We start from the raw sequence: 23,696 nt of genomic DNA, 5'->3' as shown, positions 1-23,696 counted from the left end.
AATGGCCATCCATTTACTACCCACAAACTCATAAATTTCAGCTATCCATCTCCGCCGTTGTCTTCCAGGTTTTCTTCTAGCTCCTCTTGGGTACTATTCTGTTATTTTTTTTAGTCGATCTGTCATCATGTCTTCGAGCTATGTGTCCTGCTCAAGACCATTTTAGTTATTTAGTTTTGATAAGAATGTCCTGTACTTGAGTTTGCTGCCTAAACCATGTGTTTCTCTTCTTATCTAACAGTCTGATTCCCAATATAATTTGTTCCATTCTTCGCTGTGTAGTTCTCAGCTTCTCTTCCATTCTTTTGGCAAGTGCCCAAGTTTCACTTCCATAAGTCATGGTGGGGAGTATACATTGGTTCATTATTTTACGTTTCAGACAAACTGGGATATTGCTCTTCAGTGTGTGACTATATTTCCTGAATGCTATCCATCCAAAATTTATTCTTCTCTTGACGTCCAGCTATTTATCATTATTACAGCTAATAACTTGTCCCAGATAAGTATATGGCTCCACCTTTTCAATTACTGCTCCTTCAATCATTATTTCCCTTTCTGTGGCATACTTGTTCATCATTACTTTTGTTTTAGCCATATTCATCTTTAGTCCAAAATCCTTACTAACTGTGCATAACTGATTAAGATTTTCCTCTAATTCTTTGGGATCGTGGCTTATGGCCACAATGTCATCTGCAAATCGTAAATGGTTTAGGTACTCTCCGTTCACATTGACTCCTTTCTGCGTCCAGTCTAATCTTCTGAAAGCTTCCTCAAGGGCAGCAGTAAACAGCTTCGGAGATATTGTGTCTCCTTGTCGAACTCCTTTCTCGATTTTAAATTTCTTACTGTCTTTGTCTAGTCTAATAAAGGAGGTAGCACTCTCATATATTTTCTTCAAAATCATAATATATGGGGTATCTATGCCTTGTCTTTTCAGTGCCCAAAACATTGCCTTATGCTGTGTGGAGTCAAATGCCTTTTATTAATCCACAAATGCCAGGCATAATGGTGTTTTATATTCATTTGCTTTCTCCATTAGCTGTGATATTACATGAAGATGATCCATAGTTGAGAATCCTGTCCTAAAGCCAGCTTGCTCTTTCGGCTGATTCTCATCAAGTATTCTTTCTAATCTGTTAGTAATGACCCTTGTGAACAACTTGTAGATGTGGGATAACAAGCTAATTGGTCTATAATTTCCAATTTCTGATTTATCTCCTTTCTTATGCAGCAAAACTATGATTGCATTATTCCACTGCTTAGGTGTCACACCTTTTCTAATGCATTTTGTGAAGAGCCTTGCCAGTTTTTGTGTTATGTCTCTTCCTTCCAATTTTAACAACTCTACAGTAACTTCATCTTCCCCCGTAGCTTTCTGATTCTTCATTTTCTTCAACGCATGTTCTACCTCATCGGAAAGGTTATTGGGTATGTCGTATGTGTTAATAATTTGCAATCCATCTTCACCACTGCTGGTATCATTTTCTTGCTCCTTATATAATTCTCTATAGTAGTCTTCTGCTATTTGAATTATGCCTTCTCTGTTATTTATAAGTACACCATCACTATTCTTTAGTTTCAGTATTATTTGTCTTTCTGTATTACTGCTCATGGCTGCTGATTTAAGTCCTTTGTTTTCCTTTAATGCTTGTTCTACTTTTCTTGTGTTAAAGTTAAAGTAAAGCTGTATTTGGAGTTAATTAACTGAAAATTGATGATATAGTGAACTCGCCAGTCTTTTTGTCTTCGTCATTTTTATGCCAAATAAAGTTCATGAATATATTTTGTTCTCTAAACCTTTGCCAATTCGTACAACTGGAGAAGAGATTTTTAAACTTATTTACTATTTCGTGTCAGACAATAGTATAAACTGGAAGTGATGTATTGGGATAAGCACAGATGGTGCTAAAGCCATGGTTGGTACAATAAAATGACTTGTTTCACATATTCAAGCTGGTGCCCTGCAAGTAAAATGTACCTGCTGTTGTATACACTAGGAAGTCTTCACCACCTGAGATGGTCAATGATTTAAGAGATGTACTTAATGAAGCTGTTAAAATTGTCATGTTAAGGGTAGACCACTGAATTCTTAACTTTTCTCAGCTTTGGAAAAACTTTTTGAAGAGATGAGCAGGCTTTATAAACAACCTCTTGGTGATTCCCTTTTGTGGAAAATTCTTTGCTTGTTTTTTCAAGTTGCAGGAGGAACTTAGTCTTTCTGTATGAACCCTAAGGGTGACACAAATAATTATAGACCTGTTAGTTTAACTTCTGTTCTGGTGAAAATAATGGAGTCACAGGTTAAAGAAGTGATGCAGGATATGAAGACTGCAGTAATAGTTCAGACAAGAATGGATTTGTGAAGGGAAGTCTTGTCTGACCAATTTGATTGGGTACTACGACATGGTCACAAAGGAACCGAATGCAAAAAATAATTTTGGTATCATATACTTGGATTTCAGGAAAGCTTTTGATACTGTTACACATGGAAGACAAATTGGAGCAGTATGGCATTAAGGGCAAGTTTACTGCAATGGATAAAGGGATGGTTGAGTGGGAGACAGCAGAGAGTAGTAATCAGTGGACACTGCTCCACATGGACTAATGTTATTAGTGGTTTCCCCCAGGTTTCGGTGCTGGGCCCAGTGTTGTTTTGTGTATTTATCAATGATATCAATGAAGCTATATCAGGCTTAATGTCCAAATTTGCAGAAGATACAAAGGTTGGCAGTGTTGTTAATGACAGTAAAGACAGTATGTTACTGCAACAAGTTCTAGAAAAGTTAGGCAGATAGGCTGAGAAGTGGCAACTGAAGTTTAACATTTACAAATGCAAAGTACTGCATATGGGTCACACTTACCCAAGAAAAAAACATACCAACTGTGTGGTACTACACTCTGGGAGGTGGAGAATGAAAAAGACATGGGGGTATTTGTGCAGTCAGATATGAAGTTCTCTGAGCAGTGCAGATGCACTGCCAGAGCAGGTCATGGAGTTTTGTCAATGTTATATAGGGATCTTGCTAGCAGAGACAAGGTGATTATCCCTTTGTATAAGGCAATGGTCAGGCCACACCTTGAGCACTGTTTACAGGTCTGGAGGCCTTGTTTTAGGAAGAATATAGAGTTCAGAGTACAGAGAAGGGCAACAGGATTGGTAAGAGGAACAAAGGGGTGCTCTTACCAAGAGGGGCTTAAAATCTGCAAGTTGCAGCATCTGGAGACTAGGCACCTGCGATATGATCTGATCGAGGTGTACATAGGATGGGATACACTTAAATGGAGAGGGTGCAAGAATATTTTTTGATGCTATCGAGGCAGTGTTAGGTGAGTCGGAAAACTTCTAGCTTGGGGTGCATACAAGGACTAATAGATTAACAGTAGCCACTGGCAGAGGTGAAAGTGATTCTTGCACTGCTTCTATTGGAATGAGCAGAAGCCTGGAAAACAAGATGCAGGATATTTCAGACACTGCTGGGAGTCATTGCGGTACAAGTAAACACATGGGTTGTGTAAGGGTAGCTAAGAATAGGAACAGGCGCATGTATACTTTCCTGTACACCAGTGTTAGTAGTTTGGTTGATGAATTTGAGGTACTGCTCAAAACATCAAAGGCAGATATTGTTGTGATATCAGAAACATGGTGTCACACAGATATAAGGAATGCAGAACTGGAATTTGGGGCGTACAATCTGTACAGAAAGGATAGGAAGGAGGGGTTATGCTATTAGGTAAGAAACACATAAAATCCAAGAAAGTGAAGCCAGTCAACATCGCTGGACAATGTAATGTCGAGCCAGTTTGGTGTGACATAAGCATTGGGAGATCAAAATTGAGAGTAGGAGTGTGTTATAGGCCTAATGGCTCTGATGAGTATAATAAGAAACTGTACAAGGAAATAGAGTGGTCCAGTAAATCAGAGAGTCTTATAATGGGAGATTTTAATTTCCCAGATATTGACTGGAATTTGTGGGTTGGTCACTCACACACTAGCAAGGTTTTTGTGGATTTATTGGATGATTGTTTGGGAGGCAACTAGAGGGAGTAATACTCTTTATCTGATTATGAGTAGTGATTCTTCATGCATTAAGAATATGCAGATAAAGGAACTACTAGGTGGCAGTGATCACAGTGTGCTGAAGCGGGATTTACTCAAAGAGGTAACTACCATCAGGGGTAAAGGGAAGGGTTTTTGCTTTCGTAAAGGCGACTGTGATGGTCTGAGACAGTATTTAAATTCTATATTGTGGGTAGTAAATGGATGGCCAGTGCTCAAAACAGAAGGAACTGGAAAGTTGCTGGAGAGGCCTTCATCCTGCAGTGGATTGAAAATGGCTGATGATGATGATGACTGTGGGACCAACTGATGGTGTTACCAACAGCAAATTCAAAATGGGAAGCATTCAAAGAACTTACCTTGGAAGCTACTAGGCTTTACATACCAACTAAGAAATATTGTTCAAGGTTTAGGCCTAAATGGATGTCAGTTGAACTTATGAGACATGGCAGAGAAGAAAAAATGCATGGGATACATATAAATTAATGGGTGACATGGAAGCCTATGATAGATATAAGCTGGTCTGTAACCAAGTCACAAAGGAGATTAGGCAGGCAAAGCAGATTATGAGAAATCCTTGGTAAAGGATGTAAAGAAAAACATAAAAGAGTTCTTTACCTATGTAAACTCTAGAAGGAAAGGGATGAATCAAAGTGGTACACTGGATATTGATGGTTCAACAGTTGAGGATCTTGCTCAGGTGGCTAACAAACTAAATGAGTATTTTGCATCTACATTCACACATGAGCAGTTATTCAGGAAGGGGAATGCCAGAGGTGAAGTAAACTCTGGCAGTGAGCTGGATGATTTTGTAATAACTGAGAGTAAAGTTGAGAAATTGTTGAGGATAAACAAAAAAGGCAATAGGTAAAGAACTCTTTTCTGTTTTTCTTTGCATCCTTTGCCAAGGATTTCTCCTAATCTGCCTTTGCCTGCCTAATCTCCTTTGTGACTTGGTTACTGACCAGCTTATATCTATCATAGGCTTCCATCACCCATTAATTTATATGTATCCCATGCATTTTTCTTCTCTGCCACATGTCTCATTAGTTCATATCACATCCATTTAGGCCTAAACCTTGAACAATATTTTTTAGTTGGTATGTAAAGCTTAGTAGCTTCCAAGATAAGTTCTTTGAATGCTTCCCATTTTGAATTTGCTGTTGGTAACATCATCAGTTTGTTCCAATGTATAGAATTTAAATGATGTCTCAGTCCATAGTAGTCGCCTTAATACAAGGCCTTGAATGGTTTGAGCATCGTAGTCACTGTAATACAAGGCCTTGAATGGTTTGAGCAGGCTCAATGCTGATGTGCTACTTCCGCTTGCTCAGATTAAGCACCTGAGGGGCATAGATTCAAATTGAGGAAAGACAGTTGTAGAAAATATGCGGAAATTTGCCTTTAGCCAGCGGGTAGTTGATTGCTGGAACAGACTTCCATCTGTGGTTGTGGAAGTTCATAGCCTAAATAAATTTAAGGCTGAACATGAGAAACATTTAGGGTGACTGGATGGGTGAAATGGGAAGGGGTTTTTATGGCTGATGGTATATAAGATTGCTTTCTCTTTAGTATTAGTGCAAGAAAGCAAGCTTATGCAGCATCAGCCAAAAAAAAAAAAAAACATCCCAACCCATCCATTCTCTCTAAACGTTTTTCCACTTCTTCCTTGAATTTATTTAAGCTATCAACTTCCACAACAACAGATGGAACTTTGCTCCAGCAATCAACCACCTGCTGGTTAAAAGCAAATTTTCGCACATCTATTCAACAACTGCCTTTCCTGAATTTCAGTTTATGCCCACAGGTTTCTAATCCGAGAAAGAGAAAGAATTCCATCAACATTAAGCCTGCTCAAACCCATTCAAGGCTTTATATACTTCAATCAGATCATCTCGCAGATGCCTAGTCCCGAGACACTGCAATTTGCAGAACTTAAGCCTTTCTTCGTACCCCTCAACAGTCTTGTTGCTCTTCTCTGTACTCGTTCTAGCAACTGTACATCCTTTCTAAAATGAGGCTTCCAGACCTGTACCCAGTACTCAAGGTGTGGCCTAACCATTGCATTATACAAGGGGATAATCACCCCAGTATCTCTCCTAACAAAATTCCTTTGTATTATTGACAAGATTCCATGACCCACTCTGGCAGCCTACCTTCACTGCTCTGAAAACTTCATACCTGGCTGCACAATTACCTCCAGGTCTCTTTCATTCTCCACTACCTGGAGGGTTGGTACATTTCTATGGGGTTACTGCTACCCATTGTGCCTCCTTAGCCAGGTGGGAAGGAACAGCAGTGCGTATCACACGCGTCTTGATTAGACCAGGGCTCGAGCCCATCACCACCAAATACGGAGGATGCGGAAAGGTCAAGGGAAGGACCACCGCATATTTCCGGAGCAATATGGCCTTTAGCATTAGTAGAGGCATTTGATGCAAGAATGCAAGCTTATGCAGCATCAGCCAAAAAAAAATAAAAATAAAATAAATAAAAATAAAAAATGACCACTTCCACTTCACCCCTCTGTTCGTTCGAAATACCTGTCCAGCTGAGCCTTAAACTTATTCAGGCTATCACCTCCACGACAAGGGATGGAAGTCTGTTCCACCAACCAACCACCCGCTGGCTAAAGGCAAATTTCCGCACGTCTATCCTATATCTGTCTTTCCTCAATTTGAATTTATGCCCTCTCAGGTGATTATTCTGAGCAAGAGGAAGAATCCCAACAGCATTGAGCATGCTCAAACCATTCAAGGCTTTATGCACCTCTATCAGATCACCACGCTGGTGCTTAGTCTCCAGTCACTATAATTTGTAAAACTTAAGCCTTTCTTCGTAAGAGCACCCCTTTGTTCCATTCACCAATCTTGTTGCCCTTCTCTGTACTCGTTCCAGCATCTCTACATCCTTCTTGAAATGAGGCCTCCAGACTTGTATACAGTACTCTAGGTATGGCCTAACCATTGCCGTATACAAGGGAATAATCACCTCTTTATCCCTGCTAGAAAAATTCCTATATATCATCGACAATACACCATGAGCTACTGTTGCACCCGTCTGCACTGCTCAGAAAACTTCATATCTGCCTGCCCAACCACCCCCAGGTCCCTTTCATTTTCTACCACTGTCAGTGTAGTACCACAGAGTTGATAAGTTGCTCTGGGGTTGCTGTCCCATATGTAGTACTTTACATTTGTCAAAGTTAAACTTCATTTGACACCTCTCAGCCCATCTGCTCAACCTTTCCAGATCCTGTTGCAGTAGCATAGTGCCAGTGGTGTCCTAAACAACTCTGCCAACCTTCGTATCGTCTGCAAACTTGGACATTAAGCTTGAAATACCATCATCAATATCATTTACTAATACAGAAAACAATAATAGACCCAATACTGAGGAAGGAGAATTATGTAAGTAAAGTAAACATTGGCAATGAGCTGGATGATTTTGTAATAACTGAGAGGAAAGTGGCGGAGAGATTGTTGAGGATAAACATAAAAAAGGCACCTGGGGTGGATGGGATCTATCCAGTTATATTAAAGGAGGCAGCAAAGGAAGTAAGCAAGCCCCTAGCCATAATTATGAGAGCTTCTTTGGACTCAGGGGAGGTACCCATAGACTGGAGATGTGCAAATGTAACCTCAATTCACAAAGGAGGATCAAAGGCTGACACAAGTAATTATAGACCTGTTAGTTTAACTTCTGTTCCAGGTAAATTAATGGAGGCACTGGTTAAAGAAGCACTGCAGGATCATCTAGACAAGAATTCAGTTATAGCTCAGACGCAGCATGGTTTTGTTAAGGGCAGGTCTTGCCTGACCAATTTGATTGGATACTATGATGTAGTCACAAAAGAACTGGATGCAGGGAATAACTTTGATATTATATATTTGGATCTTAGAAAGGCTTTTGATACTGTTGCACATGGAAGACTGCTGCACAAATTGGAGCAGTGTGGCATTGGAGGCAAATTGCTGCTATGGATAAGGGGATGGTTGAGTGGCAGAAGACAGAGAGTGGTAATCAATGGACACTGCTCAACGTGGACTAATGTTATTAGTGGAGTTCCTCAGGGTTCAGTGTTGGGTCCGTTGTTGTTTTCGGTGCTTATGAATGATATTGATGATGGGATATCAAGTTTAATGTCCAAGTTTGCAGATGATACAAAGGTTGGCAGGGTTGTTAAGGACACTACTGACGCTATGCTGCTGCAACAGGATCTGGAAAGGTTGAACAGATGGGCTGAGAGGTGGCAAATGAAGTTTAACATTGACAAATGTAAAGTACTACATATGAGAAACAGTAACCCCAGAGCAACGTATCAACTCTGCGGTACTACACTGACAGTGGTGGAGAATGAAAAGGACCTGGGGATAATTGTGCAGGCAGATATGAAGTTCCCTGAGCAGTGCAGACGAGCTGCAAGAGTAGCTCATGGTGTCGTGTCAATGATAAAGAGGAATTTTTCTAGCAGGGATAAGGAGGTGATTATTCCCTTGTATAAGGCAATGGTTAGGCCACATCTTGAGTACTGTATACAGGTCTGGAGGCCTCATTTCAGGAAGGATGTGGAGCTGCTGGAATGGGTACAGAGAAGGGCAACAAGATTAGTGAATGGAACAAAGGGGTGCTCTTACGAAGAAAGGCTTAAGTTTTGCAAATTAGAGTCTGGAGACTAGGCACCGGAGAGGTGATCTGATAGAGGTGTATAAGGCTTTGAATGGTTTGAGCATGCTCAATGCCAATGGGATTCTTCATCTTGCTCAGAATAATCAGCTCAGAGGGCATAAATTCAAATTGAGGAAGGACGGATGTCGGATAGATGTGCGGAAATTTGCCTTTGGCCAGCGGGTGGTTGGTTGGTGGAACCGACTTCCATCACTTGTTGTTGAAGTTGATAGCCTAAACAAATTTAAAGCTCAACTGGACAGGTATTTCGAACGAACGGAGGGGTGAAATGGGAGTGGTGTGTGTTTTTTTTTTTTTTTTTTGGCTGATGCTGAATAAGCTTGCTTTCTTGCATCATATGCCTCTACTAATGCTAATGCTGAACCCTGAGGGACTCCACTAATAACATTAGTCCACGATGAACAGTGTCCATTGATTACCACTCTCTGTCTTCTACTCCTCAACCACCCCTTTATCCATAGCAGCAATTTGCCTCCAATGACACACTGCTCCAATTTGTGCAGCAGTCTTCCATGTGCAACAGTATCAAAAGCCTTTCTAAGATCCAAGTATATAATATCAAAGTTATTCCCTGCATCCAGTTCTTTTCTGACTGTATCATAGTATCCAATCAAATTGGTCAGGCAAGACTTCCCCTTAACAAAACCATGCTGTGTCTGAGCTATAACTGAAGTCTTGTCTAGATGATCCTGCAGTGCTACTTTAACCAGTGCCTCCATTAATTTTCCGGGAACAGAAGTTAAACTAACAGGTCTATAATTACTTATGTCGCCCTTTGATCCTCCTTTGTGAATTGGGGTCACATTTGCACATCTTCAGTCCTGGGTACTTCCCCTGAATCCAAGGAAGCTCTCATAATTATGGCTAAGGCCCTGCTTACTTCCTTCGCTGCCTCCTTCAATATAACTGGACAGATCCCATTCACCCAGGTGCCTTTCTTGTATTTATCTTCAACAATTTCTCCTCAACTTTACTCTCAGTTATTACAAGATTCTCTAGCTTACTGCCAGAGTAGAATACACCTCTGGCATTCCCCTCGCTGAATAACTCCTCATGTGTGAATGTCGATGCAAAATATTCATTTAGTTTGTTAGCTACCTGAGCAGGATCATCAATAGTTGACCCATCGATATCAAGTGGACCAATCTGATTCATCCCCTTCCTTCTAGAGTTTACATAAATAAAGAACTCTTTGATGTTTTTCTTTGCATCCCTTGCCAAAGATTTCTCGTAATCTGCCTTCGCCTGCTTAACCTCCTTTGTAACTTGGTTACAGATCAATTTGTATCTATCATAAGCTTCTGTGTCACGTATTAATTTGTATGTATTCCATGCATTTTTCTTCTCTGCCATATGTCTCATTAGTTCATCTGACATCCACTTAGGTCTAAACCTTGAACAATATTTCTTAGTTGGTATCTAAAGCCTAGTAGCTTCCAAGATAAGTTCTTTGAATGCTACCAATTTTGAATTTGCTCTTGGTAACACCATCAGTTGGTCCCACTGTATAGAATTTAAATACTGTCTCAGTCCATCTTAGTCGCCTTTAGAAAGCAATAACCCTTCCCTTTCCCCCTAATGGTAGTTACCTCTTTGAGTAAATCCCACTTCAGCACACTGTGATCACTGCCACCTAGTGGTCATTTACTTGAAGATTCTTAATGCATGACGAATCACTACTGATAATCAAATCAAGAGTATTACTCCCTCTAGTTGCTTCCCGAACATGCTCATATAGAAAACAAACATCCAATAAATCCACAAAAGCTTGCTAGTGTGTGAGTGACCAGCCCCCAAATTCCAGTCAATATCTGGGAAATTAAAATCCCCCATTATAAGACTCTCTGATTTACTGGCCCACTCTATTTCCCTGTACAATTTCTTATTATACTCATCAGAGTCATTAGGCCTATAGCACACTCCTACTCTCAATTTTGCTCTCCCAATGCTTATGTTACACCAAACTGACTCGACACTGCTCTGTCCAGCAATGTCGACTGGCTTTACTTCCTTGGATTTTATGTATTTCTTAACTAATAGCATAATCCCTCCTCCCTTCCTATCCTGTCTATGGCTTCTGTAGACATTGTACTCCCCAAATTCCAGTTCTGAATTCCTTATATCTGTGTGACACCACGTCTCTGAAATTCCCACAATATCTGCCTTTGATGTTTTGAGCAATACCTCATATCCATCAAATTTATTTACTAAACTCCTAGCATTGGTTTGCACGCAAGTATACATGCACCTGTTCTTTTTCTTGGCTACGCTAACACAACCCATGTGTTTACTTGTACCCCAATGATTCCCAGCAGTCTCTGAAATATCCTGCATCTTATTTTCCAGGCTGTGGCTCATTCCAGTAGAAGCAGTGCAAGAATCACTTTCACCTCTGCCAGTGGCTACTGTTAATCTATTAGTCCTTGTATCCCCTCAATCTAGCAGTTTTTCGACCCACCTAACACTGCCTCGATAGCATCAGCAAACATTCTTGCACCCTTTCTATATAAGTGTATCCCATCCCTGTAGAAGCAGTTTCTCCTGTTAACAAGTACAGACTAGGCTGAAAAAAATTCTACCCCTTGAGCCTTGCACAATCTTTCCAGGGCCGAATTGGTCGACAGGGCTCTCATGATATACTCCCTCCTATCGTGTGTGGGCAGAATTGCAGACACTTTCGAATTTAACCCTAATTCACGGCTTTTTTTTCAACAGTGACCTGTACTTGTGAAGTAATTCCGCCGGTCTCCTACTCTTAATATCATTAGTGCCAACGTGTACAACTATATCACCTTTTGTGCCCTTAAAATATGATATCCGCTGTACAACGTCATCAACCTTTGCCCCTGGCAGACATACCCTAGTCCTGTTCCACCTATCCTTTTTACAAAGCATGTTTCCCGTTTCCCTGACAATAGAGTCACCAACAACTACTAGTTCCTTTGGGACCAGTGCATTCTGCCTTGGGGGCTGCCGCCGTGTTGCGTGATGACCAAGTGCAAGCTCTGTCATTGGTGTGGGCAGCTGAGAGCTTGATGGGCCCCTCACTTTTAATCCTTCTAGGGCATCCACCCTGTCCTTCAAGCTGTTATATAGGCCCATAACAACGCTGAGTTGTCACCTGATCTCCTTGCATCGCGCACACACAAACCTATCCCCCATGGCAGTATCATGTCCCGTACCCGACTGCTCCACCAACATCAAGCAAGTAGTGCATTTTAATAGGCCGTGATTCAGAGGGCAACTGTCCCCCTCAGTTCTCCCCTGAGCCACAACACTCCCATTAGCTTGAGCCTTTCGCTTTGCTGCTCTGGTCTAAATTTATCCATATAAGGATAAATTTATCCATATAAGGCAAGCTTCCATCAGTATTTCACATTCATGACACAGTGAAGATGATGATTGCAACACTGGAGCTGTGGGATAATGTCTCAATTGTGATGATTCGTTTTGTTGGATTCTTTTGGATTCTTTTTGTTGTCTGAACAATGTGATTATGAGCTCATCCGAAAAAATCAGTGAAAATATATTGAACCTTTTAAAGAGACACTTGAAACGCTTAATAAAAAATAACCATAAGTATTTTCCCAAAGAGGATAGCAGTGGTGAGTGGAAAAAGAAAAGAAGCCTTTTTCTGTCACTCTGCAGGCATTACCCTATAATTTGACACATTCAGGAAAACAGTTTCTTGAGATGCTTCATTCAGCTTCTTCAAACAGAAATGTGTTTTTCATCAACTTTTATATCAATAAAATTCACATTATTTTGGTTAGAAATTCTCAGTATCCAATCCCATCAGAGAAGTCAGTTATATATATTTTTTTTCCATTCCAACTATGGGTATATATGAGTTGAGATTCTCAGTGCTGGTTAACATCAACCAAAAAAATGGAATTGGTTTATTGACATAGAACCTCATCTTTTTCTTAAACTAAGGGAGATTGAGTCAAATATCCATTTATTACTGGCAGATCATAAAAAAAAGCAGCATGGCAAGGAAGTTATCATGGGTTTCAAGGCATTGTGGGGATATTCATTAAGAAACAAATACAAGGACTGTGTTAGGGTTACTAAGAGTAGAAGGTGCACCAAGCATTAGTGTACATGCAAGCATTGTACACTAATGCTTGATGCATAGTAAATAAATTTGAAGTTCTGGTTAAGTCATCAAATTGCAGTCTTTGTAGCGATATTAGAGACATGGTGTCACTCAGACAATGAATGCAGAATATGGAAATGGGGGAATCTAATGTGTACAGAAAAGAGAGACATGGGATGGAGAAGGAGTTGTGTTTTTAGTTAAGAAGTACATAAAATCTAAGGCAGCACATCCATTTGACGTGAGTGAGCAGCACAATGTTGAGTTAGTTTGGTGTAACGTTGTAATTGTCATGTAAAACTGTAATTATGCAGTCAGATATGAAGTTCTTTAAGCAGTGCAGACAGGCTGCCAGAATAGTTCAAGGGGGTTTTATCAATGATATACAGGAATTTTGCTAGCAGGGATAAGGAGATGATTATCCCATTGTATACAACAATGGTCAGGCCCCATCTTGAGTACAGCATACAAGTCTAGAAGCCTCATATTAAGAATTTTGTAGAGCTCCTGGAAAGGATACAGAGTAGGGCAATGAATTGGTGAGGAGGACAAAGAAAGTTCTGCAAATTGCAGCATCTGAAGTCTAGGCACCTGCAAGGTGAATGGATTGAGCAAGCTCAATGTCAGTGATATTCTCCCTCTTGCTCAGGCAATGAGGGGGCATAAATTCAAATTGAAGAAGGATGGCTGCAAGATAGACATGATGAAATTTGCCTTCAGGCAGATTTTTGTTGATTGTTGGAACTAACTTTTATCTCCTTTTTGTGTAAGTAGATATTTTAAATAAATTTAAGAAGGGGTGGAGAGGTGATATGGGAAGTTCTGTCATTGCTTTTTTTTTTTTTACTATGAGATGTTATAATTATGTTGCCTAACAGACAAACTTCACTTTATCTATGTGGTAGTTTTCATTACCACATAGATAAAGTGAACTATGTGGTAATGGTGGAATTGCACTAAACAGTATCATAGTTCGAGGCTTTCTTATTTTAATTAATTCCTTAAAGCAGAACAATTTAATTTTTGTGTATTCTTTGTTGATATTATTATTTTTATTCTTGATTATTTTCTACTGTAGTAGAGAGAGAGAATTTCTAAAGCTGGGTCATGGTCATTTACTAGCTATTCTGCTACACATTCACACTACAATGTAACCTCTTCTTATCAACAAACTATTAGTCTAAAAAATGCACTGCTTATGTAAGCAGTTTGTACCACAATTTATATGGGTGAAACATATGTTGAAAGAGAATAAGGCTGCTAACAAATGACCTTCAATTGCATATAGAATTTCTCTTCACTATAATAGAAAATATTAGAAGATTTGATAATGTTAAAGTTACTATAAATATAATGTATATAACAATATGTGTATATCGTATAGGGAAGGCAAATGGCTGACCATGTCTAATTTGGAAGAAGAACTTTTTACTGCTGTAAATAAGAACAATGTTGAGCTTACTAAAGCCTTATTAAGAAAAGGTAACATTCACTTTGAAAATTATATTTCAAATTACCAGTTGAATAGAGCCAAGATAAGATAGTTTTACACCTGAGACAGATATTTAGAAGTTTGCCCCTTCCCAACTAATTATATTATATGAACTATACTATCATTAAATTTCTAACTCTTATCCTCATATACCAACTTGTTGGGTAGGTGTCTCAGTTGCTACATTCTGTCCTAGCTCTGCATTTGCATTACATAAATTTTTCTCCATTACATACATATTTTTTGCAAAATATCATACCTCCCCCCACTTTTTTTTAAAAAAGTGTGGGGGGGTATGACAGGCACTTTAAAAAAAAAGGCAGGCACTTTTTTTTAAAGTGCCTGCCTGGCAACCCAAATGTCGCAGGTTTGAATCCCGCCTCGGGCTTGGATCAAAGTACTGTACTGAAAAAAACCTTGGGAGGTGCATTATGGCCACAGAAGCCGATGTGCCAACAACTACCAAAAAAAAAAAAAAAAAAAACCAGCACAAGTTAGCATTTATGTAAGTGAATACTTTTCTGTTATCCTTCTGCCACTAGCTACATCACTACTCGAGCAATGCAACCTTCGCTGCCATTAAACTTACATACAAATTACAAATGATAGATATGTATAAATATGTATATATATATATATATATATATATGTGTATATATGTAAAAAAAAAATAATATATATATATTATATATCTACAGGGTGTCTCAAAAATACACGGCATAATTTCAGGAATGAGTTCCTCATATGTAGACAATAAAAATATTTTATATCAACATATTTCTGGAAATGCGTTGTTCCCAAGTTATTAACTGGAATGTCTTATCTCCCACAGGTGATTTCCTTCATCACAAGGTACTGACAGAATTTGGTGGTTTTCCATTCCAACCATGTACTCAAATCAGGAGCAAGCGGATATGCGCTTTATGTACAGTTTGGCAGATGGAAATGCTCTGGAGGCTCATCGTTTGTACCATGAAGGCTACGTTTGTACCATGAAACCACTAGGCTACGGCGGCCAGCAGGCCGCCGTAGCCTAGTGGTTAGGCGCGCGGGTGCATAAGTACACGTGCCTTGAGTGACCGGGGTTCAAGCCCGTGACCACTGAATACGGTGCTGTTTCTTGTATTCTGTCTATCTTGTGAACTCCTCTGACCGTTTGGTTGTCCCGGAGTATAAACAGAAAATTTATTATTTATGAAAGGTTCCCAGACCGAAGATGTCCAGACAGGAAAACGTTTGAAGGTATCCATCGCTGCCTTCCTTTATACCTCGTGCTGCCGACAGAGGACAACCAAGATCTACGACTCCTGAAGTAGAGGAGGAGATTTTGGATGTTGTGGATGTTGTACTTCGATGACTGTATCCTGTCCATCATGAGGCTCTCTGTATCGCCATTGGAGCATATCGAACATCTCCTGTTCAGAGCTTATACGGCGAAGCAAACGAACCACTGTTATCGCTTCGACATAAGCAGTTGTCTCTAAAGTACGGTTTAAAACTGAAATTCCTGCCAGACCATCCTACGTAGCCATTTGTTTTTGAGCCACGATGGGAAAATTTGTTCAACACCCGTAAGACTGCCAATCGTCCTTTTGGTATTCGTCTCCAAGAGCTACTCAAAGAACTTAATATCAAGGAAGACAAGGTTGCCCAAACACCAAAGCAACCCCTTCCACCCTGGCATGCTCATGTTCCAGCATGTGACTTGTCCATTAGAAATTTGGGAAAGTCTGACACTCCATTGTTTGTCTACCTGCAGCTTTATTCAGCACACTGAGCTGAACATTCTGACTTCGCGCTAGTTTACACAGATGGCTCGAAGTCGGAATCATATGTAGGATCTACTGCTGTCTTTCCGGACACCACCATATCATGGCAGATTCTCCCTGAATGCAGCATATTTACTGCAGAGCTGCACGCTATAGAGTTAGCCTTGGATCACATTAGTAAATGCCAATACCAATGGTTCGTTTTATATTCCGACTCTCTCAGTGTGTTACAGGCTTTAATAACTGCGAGATATAATCCTCATCCGGTTCTGTCTTGCATTCAGCAGATGATTCACTTTCTCCATGAACGTGAATATGATATCCACTTCTGCTGGATTCCCAGCCACATTGGGATTAGGAGAAATGATTTGGCTGACACCGCAGCCAAATCAGCAATTCCCAGTAATAATCGCTGCCTGTCAGTCCTCTATACAGACTACAGGCAAATAATACACCAAAAGATATACTCCCAATGGCAGGATTCGTAGAATAGACAGACTATGAATAAATTATATCGTATAAAGCCTGTAATTGAATCATGGCAGTCTAGTCTGTGCAGGAATCGTAAGGAGGAAGTTGTTCTTGCCCGGACCTGCATAGGACATAGTCATTTGACACATTCGTATTTTCTGAGGGCTAATGATCCTCCTATTTGCGAGTCCTGTGGCACAATTTTATCAATCAGTTACATTTTAATTGACTGTCCAGTTTTTAGCAATATACGTTTTACCGCTTTTAACGGTCTGACTGAGCCGTAAACGCTCAGTCAGATTTTATCCGACAATGACCATATGTCTGCTATTTTTAGCTTTTTGAAATCAGTAAACCTTTTTACTCATATTTAAAAAATCTACCTTGTTCTTGTTACTTGTTTATTGATATTTGTCTTTTTCAGTTTATACTTGTTTTTATACCTTGACTTAGTGACCTAATTCATTAGGCCACTGAAAGTTTTACTTTTTTATGACCAGGTTTTGGTGCATTATAGCCTTAGTTGCTAATGCACCAATAAACCCAACCAACCAGCCAGCCTACACCAAAGCTCGCAACAATTGTAAAGCAGTTATTAATCAGTCCAAACTAGAGTTTGAACGGGCTAAGAGTAGAAAACTTGCTTCTTGCCCTAATTGTAGCTGAGCATTCTGGTCTCTTGCCAAAGCTATTGGTCGCAACTTTTGCCCACCTCTGCTCCCACCTCTGTCAAAACCAGATGGTTCTGTTGTCACTTCAGCCAAGGATAAAGCTGATCTGCTAGCATCCCATTTTTCTTCCAACTCATGTATTAATGATCTTGGTAAAACACCTCCCACCATTCCCAACACGTTCCATTCAATGCCTCCTGTGGTCTTCCATCAAAAGGATTTTTACGAATCTTGATGCTAAGAAAGCTCCAGGTCCCGATGGTATTTCTCCACTTGTTGTCAAAACCTGGGCTCCTGAACTTCTTGGTATTCTTTGCCTGAACTTCTTGGTATTCTTTGCCTGAACTTCTTGGTATTCTTTGCCGCCTTTTTTTTTCACCTTCTTATTCCAAAGGTGTTTTTCTTTCTGCTTGGAAATTTGCTCATATCCAGCCAGTTCCTAAAAAGGGTGACAAATCCCTCCCATCCAATTATCGTCCCATTGCAATTACTTCTACTCTTTCTAAAGTAATGGAGAAATCAATTAACCACCAACTCTAAAACTATCTAGAAACCTTCCGTCTGATCAACGATTGCCAGTATGGATTCCGTCAGTGTCGATCCACTGGTGATATTCTGTCTTATGTTACCCGTTTATGGACTAATTCAATGGAAAGGTTCAGTGAAACACAAGTAGTTGCTCTTGACATCTCAAAGGCTTTCAATTGTGTTTGGCATAAAGATCTTCTAAACAAGCTGCCATCTTATGGTTTGCCAACTGTTTTTTGTAATTGGTTATCCAGTTTTCTCTCTGATCGCTCACTGAGAGTGATGGTAGATGGCTCTCTGTCTTCTAACTTCTCCACAAATGCCGGTGTCCCCCAAGGTTCAGTTCTTTCCCCCACTCTTTTCCTCTTATATATTAATGACCTTATTCCATTGACTGGAAATCCTATCCATAGTTTTGCTGATGATAGCACATTGCATTCTACTTTCCATTTTGAGAAACCTTGCCCTGCTCAATCAGCTTCAACTTCTCAGAAATCTGCTACCAATTCCTTAAATGCCGATCTTCAGGTAATTCTCCAGTGGGGCAAAGACAACTTAGTTGATTTCAACCCTTCTAAAACTCGGTCTTGTCTTATATCTCGCAAAAAGGGTTCTTCTGCTCCTATGCTTATCTTTGGTGATACTCCGATTCCTAGAAAAAATGATACATCTCTTTTGGAGATTACCCTGACTTCTAATCTCTCTTGGCACAAGCACATTACACATATTGCTTCCTCTGCAACTAAAAAAACTTGGTTTTCTCTTTCGCTCTCGGCGTTACTTTTCTTCCAAACAGCTGTTCACTCTGAATAAATCGCAAATCCGCTGTGCCATGGAATATTGTTCCCACATCTGGGGTGGTGCCCCCAAAACCTCTCAGGCTTCTTGATTCCATTCAGAAGAGGGCAGTTAGGTTAATTAATGATTCATTTCTAGCAGAGTCTCTCCACTCGCTGTCTCATAGATGTACTGTTTCTGCTGCATGCCTCTTTTACAGATACTTCCATGGGCACTGTTCTTCTGAATTGGCTTCTATAATTCCCACTCTCTCTTTCAAAACAGTCCGAACACACTGGCCCCGAGTGCCAAGCGTTTCTAGTGATCAGGCGATATCTTTGCGATTATAAAGCGATTTCTAAAGTGATAGTGATACACATTTATACAGTTTAAAGAAAATTCTCTATTGTACATATATATATAGTTGCTGAAAAGTACCAGCACAAAGAATCCTAAGAAAGGAAAGACACCTTTCTTTTATTTATTTTCTAGTTCTACTAACTACTAATCAACTTCCGCTTGGTCACTAGGTGGCACCGCTCCTGCCTCCCCGTGGCGGGGCCGGAAACCTGGGAGGAAAAGCTCTCACTCCCAGGGCTAAAAGGAGCAAACATGAATGATCCAAATATCACAACCACAGATCCCAAAGACCCAACTCCTTTGAGTCGGAAAAATGAGGATAATGAGACAAATGTTACCAAAAGACAAAAAAAGGACATAACATCGCTTCATGCACCTACCTTTCTAGTCCTTCATTCAACATCAGAACAGCCATTGGGAAAACTGTCGCCATTTGTAATCCAAAAATGCCTAGAAAGTGTAGCTGGAACACCAAAAAATGTTAAGAGACTGAAATCAGGCGACATTTTAGTCGAGACAGCCAGTGCCAAACATGCAGAAAGACTGCTCCATATGAGAACTTTTGGAGGGATCCCAGTAGCAGTCTCTCCCCATAACAGCCTAAATACATCAAAAGGAGTAATTTCTGAATGGGACCTTATTAGTGTCTCAGAAGAAGAAATTAAAAATGAGCTAGAAGATCAAGGTGTCATTGCTGTGAGAAGGATTAATGTAACTAGAGATGGTATACTTACTCCAACTAGAAATTTGATACTGACCTTTAACACTCCCAAACCACCTACATCGGTAAAGGCTGGATATCTAAATTGTAACATTAGACCATACATTCCGAATCCTATCCGCTGCTTTAAATGCCAAAAGTATGGTCATTCACAAATGGCATGCCGTGGAGTTCATATCTGTTCCAACTATGGATCTCAAGATCATACCAATCAGAACTGTCCAGCCGAGCAACCAAAGTGTCCAAATTGTAAGGGGGATCATTCCGCCTATTCTAAGAACTGCGAATTCTGGAAAAGAGAAAAACAGATTCAACGATATAAAGTAAAACACTCCGTCACATACCAAGAAGCTAAGAGAACTGTACTGCCGACTATTTTAAACAGACCTTCCTATGCACAGGTCATAAAGAATCGGCGTACAATAGAGACGCAAACAGATTTCACGATTCCCCCAAAGAAGTCTATTTCGGATTGGGCACGAGGTCTACTTATCACATCCCAGCCGAAACAAAAAGAGAAAGTCACAAACACACCACTATCTGTACCTCCAAATGCAAAACACTCAGAAACAAAAGCCACAGAAAAACGTAATGTCATAAGCCAGAAGCCAACGGAACAAATGGATACAGAATTGACCAATCAAGCAGAGGAATCAGTACTAGAGATTTTTGCGGAAGAAGAGATGGATACCGGCAAACCATATTTTCCAAAGGAAAAACATAAACTTGAAAAGCTTAAAGCAACAGCTAAGAAACAGTCTGACACTTTCTCCAAAACCAAATAATGGGGATTATAATCCAATGGAACTGCAGAGGTTTCCGCAATAATATACATGATATATATGATCTGATTGCACAGCATACCCCGCTGTGTCTTTGCCTGCAAGAAACATATCTCAGACCTCAAGACTCTCCCACAGTAAAGAACTATATCACATACCGTAAAGACAGAGTAACAGGCGGCACGACCCATGGTGGTGTGGCAATTTTGGTAAATTCACACATTCCTTCCCAAGTTCTTCCACTAAACACAACCCTTGAGGCGGTTGCAGTACGCATAGCCATTAAATCTCTCATAACCATTATAACAATTTACGTTCCCCCAAACCAAGAATTACAACAACAAGACTTGGAAGATATATTAACTCAGTTACCTCCACCCTTCTGTATACTGGGAGACCTCAACGGACACAGTCCTATGTGGGGAAACACAGCCATAGACCGGAGAGGAAAACAGATCGAAAAATGGATAGAACAGAATGACTTAACCCTGTTGAATGATGGCACACATACATACACGCATCTTCCATCGGGAAGCAGCACAGCTATAGACCTATCATTATGCTCCCCAACACTATTTCCAATACTTGATTGGTCTGTACACAGAGATCCTCTCAGCAGCGATCACTATCCAATAATCATTTCCATGATATCAGGAACCACATGTCAGTCACGTAGAAATCCCAAATGGAAAGTAAATGAAGCGGATTGGGAAAAGTATAAATCCATTGTAAAATTAGATGCAGATATTATCAAGCAAAAACCGTTAGATGCAGCAGTACAATATGTAACAAATAAACTAATCCAAGCTGCTGAGCAGACTATTTCAAAAACATCACCACACCTTCCAACACATCCAAAACCATTGTGGAATGAAGAATGTTCACACACTAAAAGAGAGAGAAATAAAACATGGAATAATTTCCGAAGATGTCCCACTACAGAGAACCTAGTATTATTCAAAAAGGCACGAGCGCGAGGCAGGTATGTTAGAAGAGCCAGTAGCAAAGCATACTGGATAAAATTTGCATCCACTTTAACAAGTTCCACACCATCTCAAACTGTCTGGAATAAAATCAGCAAAATGAATGGCAGATACCAGATTAATCCACCTCCAATCCTAAACTGGAATGGACAAATCACCGCACAACCTTCAGAAATAGCCAATGCACTGGGCGAAACCTTTGCCAAAATATCAGCAACCACATCATATACTCCTAATTTTCAAATATACAAGGCAAGAATAGAAAAACACAAACTGAATTTTTCCACAAGAAATGACGAACAGTACAACCTTCTGTTAACTTTCCATGAATTAAGAACAGCTCTGTCGCAGACAAAGCAAAGCGCTGTAGGACCAGACCAAATTCACTACATGATGATAAAGGAACTTGACCACCAATCCCAAATGGCATTACTTGAACTGTTCAACAAAATCTTTCTAGAAAACAAGTTTCCAGATAGTTGGCATCATGCAATAATACTGGCCTTCCCAAAACCGGGAAAGGATCTTTCTAATCCACGCAACTACCGTCCAATTGCTTTAACAAGTTGCCTAGGCAAAGTTATGGAAAAAATCATCAACGCTCGTTTAATGTGGTATTTGACAAGTAATAAAAATCTTCTCGACTCGGCACAGCATGGTTTCAGGAAAAATCGCTCAACACTAGACCTACTTATAAAATTAGAAAACAATATACGGAATGCCTTCATCCGAAAGGAACATCACGTCATGATCTGCTTTGATATAGAAAAAGCTTACGATACGGCATGGCGTTATGGAATCCTTCAAAACCTATACCTCCTTGGTTTACGTGGACATCTTCCTAAATATATCCAAAATTTCTTGCAACACAGGACATTCCAAGTTAGGCTGCAGACAATCCTTTCAAAGGTTTTCATCCAAGAAGAAGGAGGGCCTCAGGGGTCTGTGCTTAGCACGACCCTGTTCGCTATTAAAATAAATACAATAACCGAGCAAATTCCAAGAATTGTTGACGCAGCTTTATACGTTGACGATTTCAGCATTTCCTATCACTCTCAGAATATGCGAAGTATAGAACGGCAGCTACAAGGAACAGTAAACAAAATAAGCAAATGGGCTCAAACAAATGGCTTCCGGATTTCCACACAAAAAACTGCGTGTATACACTTCTGTAGAAAACGAAACCTACACCCTGATCCTCAATTGAAACTTGACGGATATATTATCCCAGTAGTACCAAGCATAAGATTCTTAGGACTTCTTTTGGATAAGAAACTAACATTCCTTGATCACATTAAACAACTCAGGCTTTCTTGCTTAAAGAAATTAAACATTCTCAAAGTTCTTTCCGCAACAACTTGGGGAGCAGATCGATATACACTTCTCAAACTTTATCGATCTATAGTTCGTGCCAAACTAGATTATGGAGCAGCTGTTTACGACTCGGCTAAACCAAGTGCTTTGAGATGGTTAGACCCCATACACCACAGTGCACTCCGTATAGCACTCGGCGTTTTTCAAACTTCACCTATACAAAGCCTTTATGCAGAAGCCCATGAACCATTATTGGAGCTTAGACGACAGAACTTGTTATTGCACTATGCCGTCAAGATAAAATCTATCAGTGATCATCCAAATAGAGATTTTCTGTTTTCATATAACTGGGAAAACATATACCAAGCCCATCCACGGATGAATCGACCTGCCAACATCCGTCTGAAAGATTTACTACTAAGCCGAGAGCTTGATTATGACAACGTACACAGACCATTCCACCATGGTGCATAGTTCAACCCATATATGATATGTATTTTCAAACCTGGGGGAAAAACACTATCCAGAAAAAACTACCAGCAGTTATATGCAGCATACAAAGAATAATATCCACATCACACTTTCATATATACAGATGGGTCTAAATCAGAGACTTGTGTAGGCACTGCAATTCATTTTGAGGATCGTACCTTCATCCAACAACTCCCAAAAAAATGCAGTATTTTTACTGCTGAATTACAAGCCATTTCAATGACTATAAACCAAATCAAACATAAACAGATAGCAAACAGCATTATTTTCACGGACTCGCTTAGCTCTGTTACTGCCTTGCAGAACACAAATACCAAAGGACACCCAATCCTACAACATATCCAATTTTCAGTATCAACGGTATTACAAAGAAATCACAATATCAGAATCTGCTGGATTCCAGGCCACACAGGAATAACCGGAAACGAAAGAGCAGACAAAGCAGCAAAAGAAGCTTCCACATCTGATTATGCCTTTCATACAATGCCATA

General features: G+C 40.0%; 1 protein-coding gene across 1 annotated transcript in view; it reads left to right on the top strand.

Annotated features, from left to right (window-relative positions):
* Nucleotides 1-23,696, top strand: part of LOC150091108 (uncharacterized) — a 233,263-nt gene that overhangs the window by 9,925 nt on the left and 199,642 nt on the right. Inside the window, exon 2 of the mRNA XM_090381926.1 lies at nt 14,230-14,327. Coding sequence (XP_090238052.1) covers nt 14,249-14,327 — 79 coding nt within the window. The 5' untranslated portion in view covers nt 14,230-14,248. The remainder of the gene's footprint in view (nt 1-14,229; nt 14,328-23,696) is intronic.

The sequence above is a fragment of the Mastigoproctus giganteus genome, chromosome 1 (assembly GCF_048544385.1).
Source record: "Mastigoproctus giganteus isolate SK-2022 chromosome 1, ASM4854438v1, whole genome shotgun sequence".
NCBI classification, from domain to species: Eukaryota; Metazoa; Arthropoda; class Arachnida; order Uropygi; family Thelyphonidae; genus Mastigoproctus; species Mastigoproctus giganteus.
The sequence above is the reverse complement of the archived record's forward strand: the minus strand, read 5'-3'. Positions and strand labels throughout refer to the sequence as shown.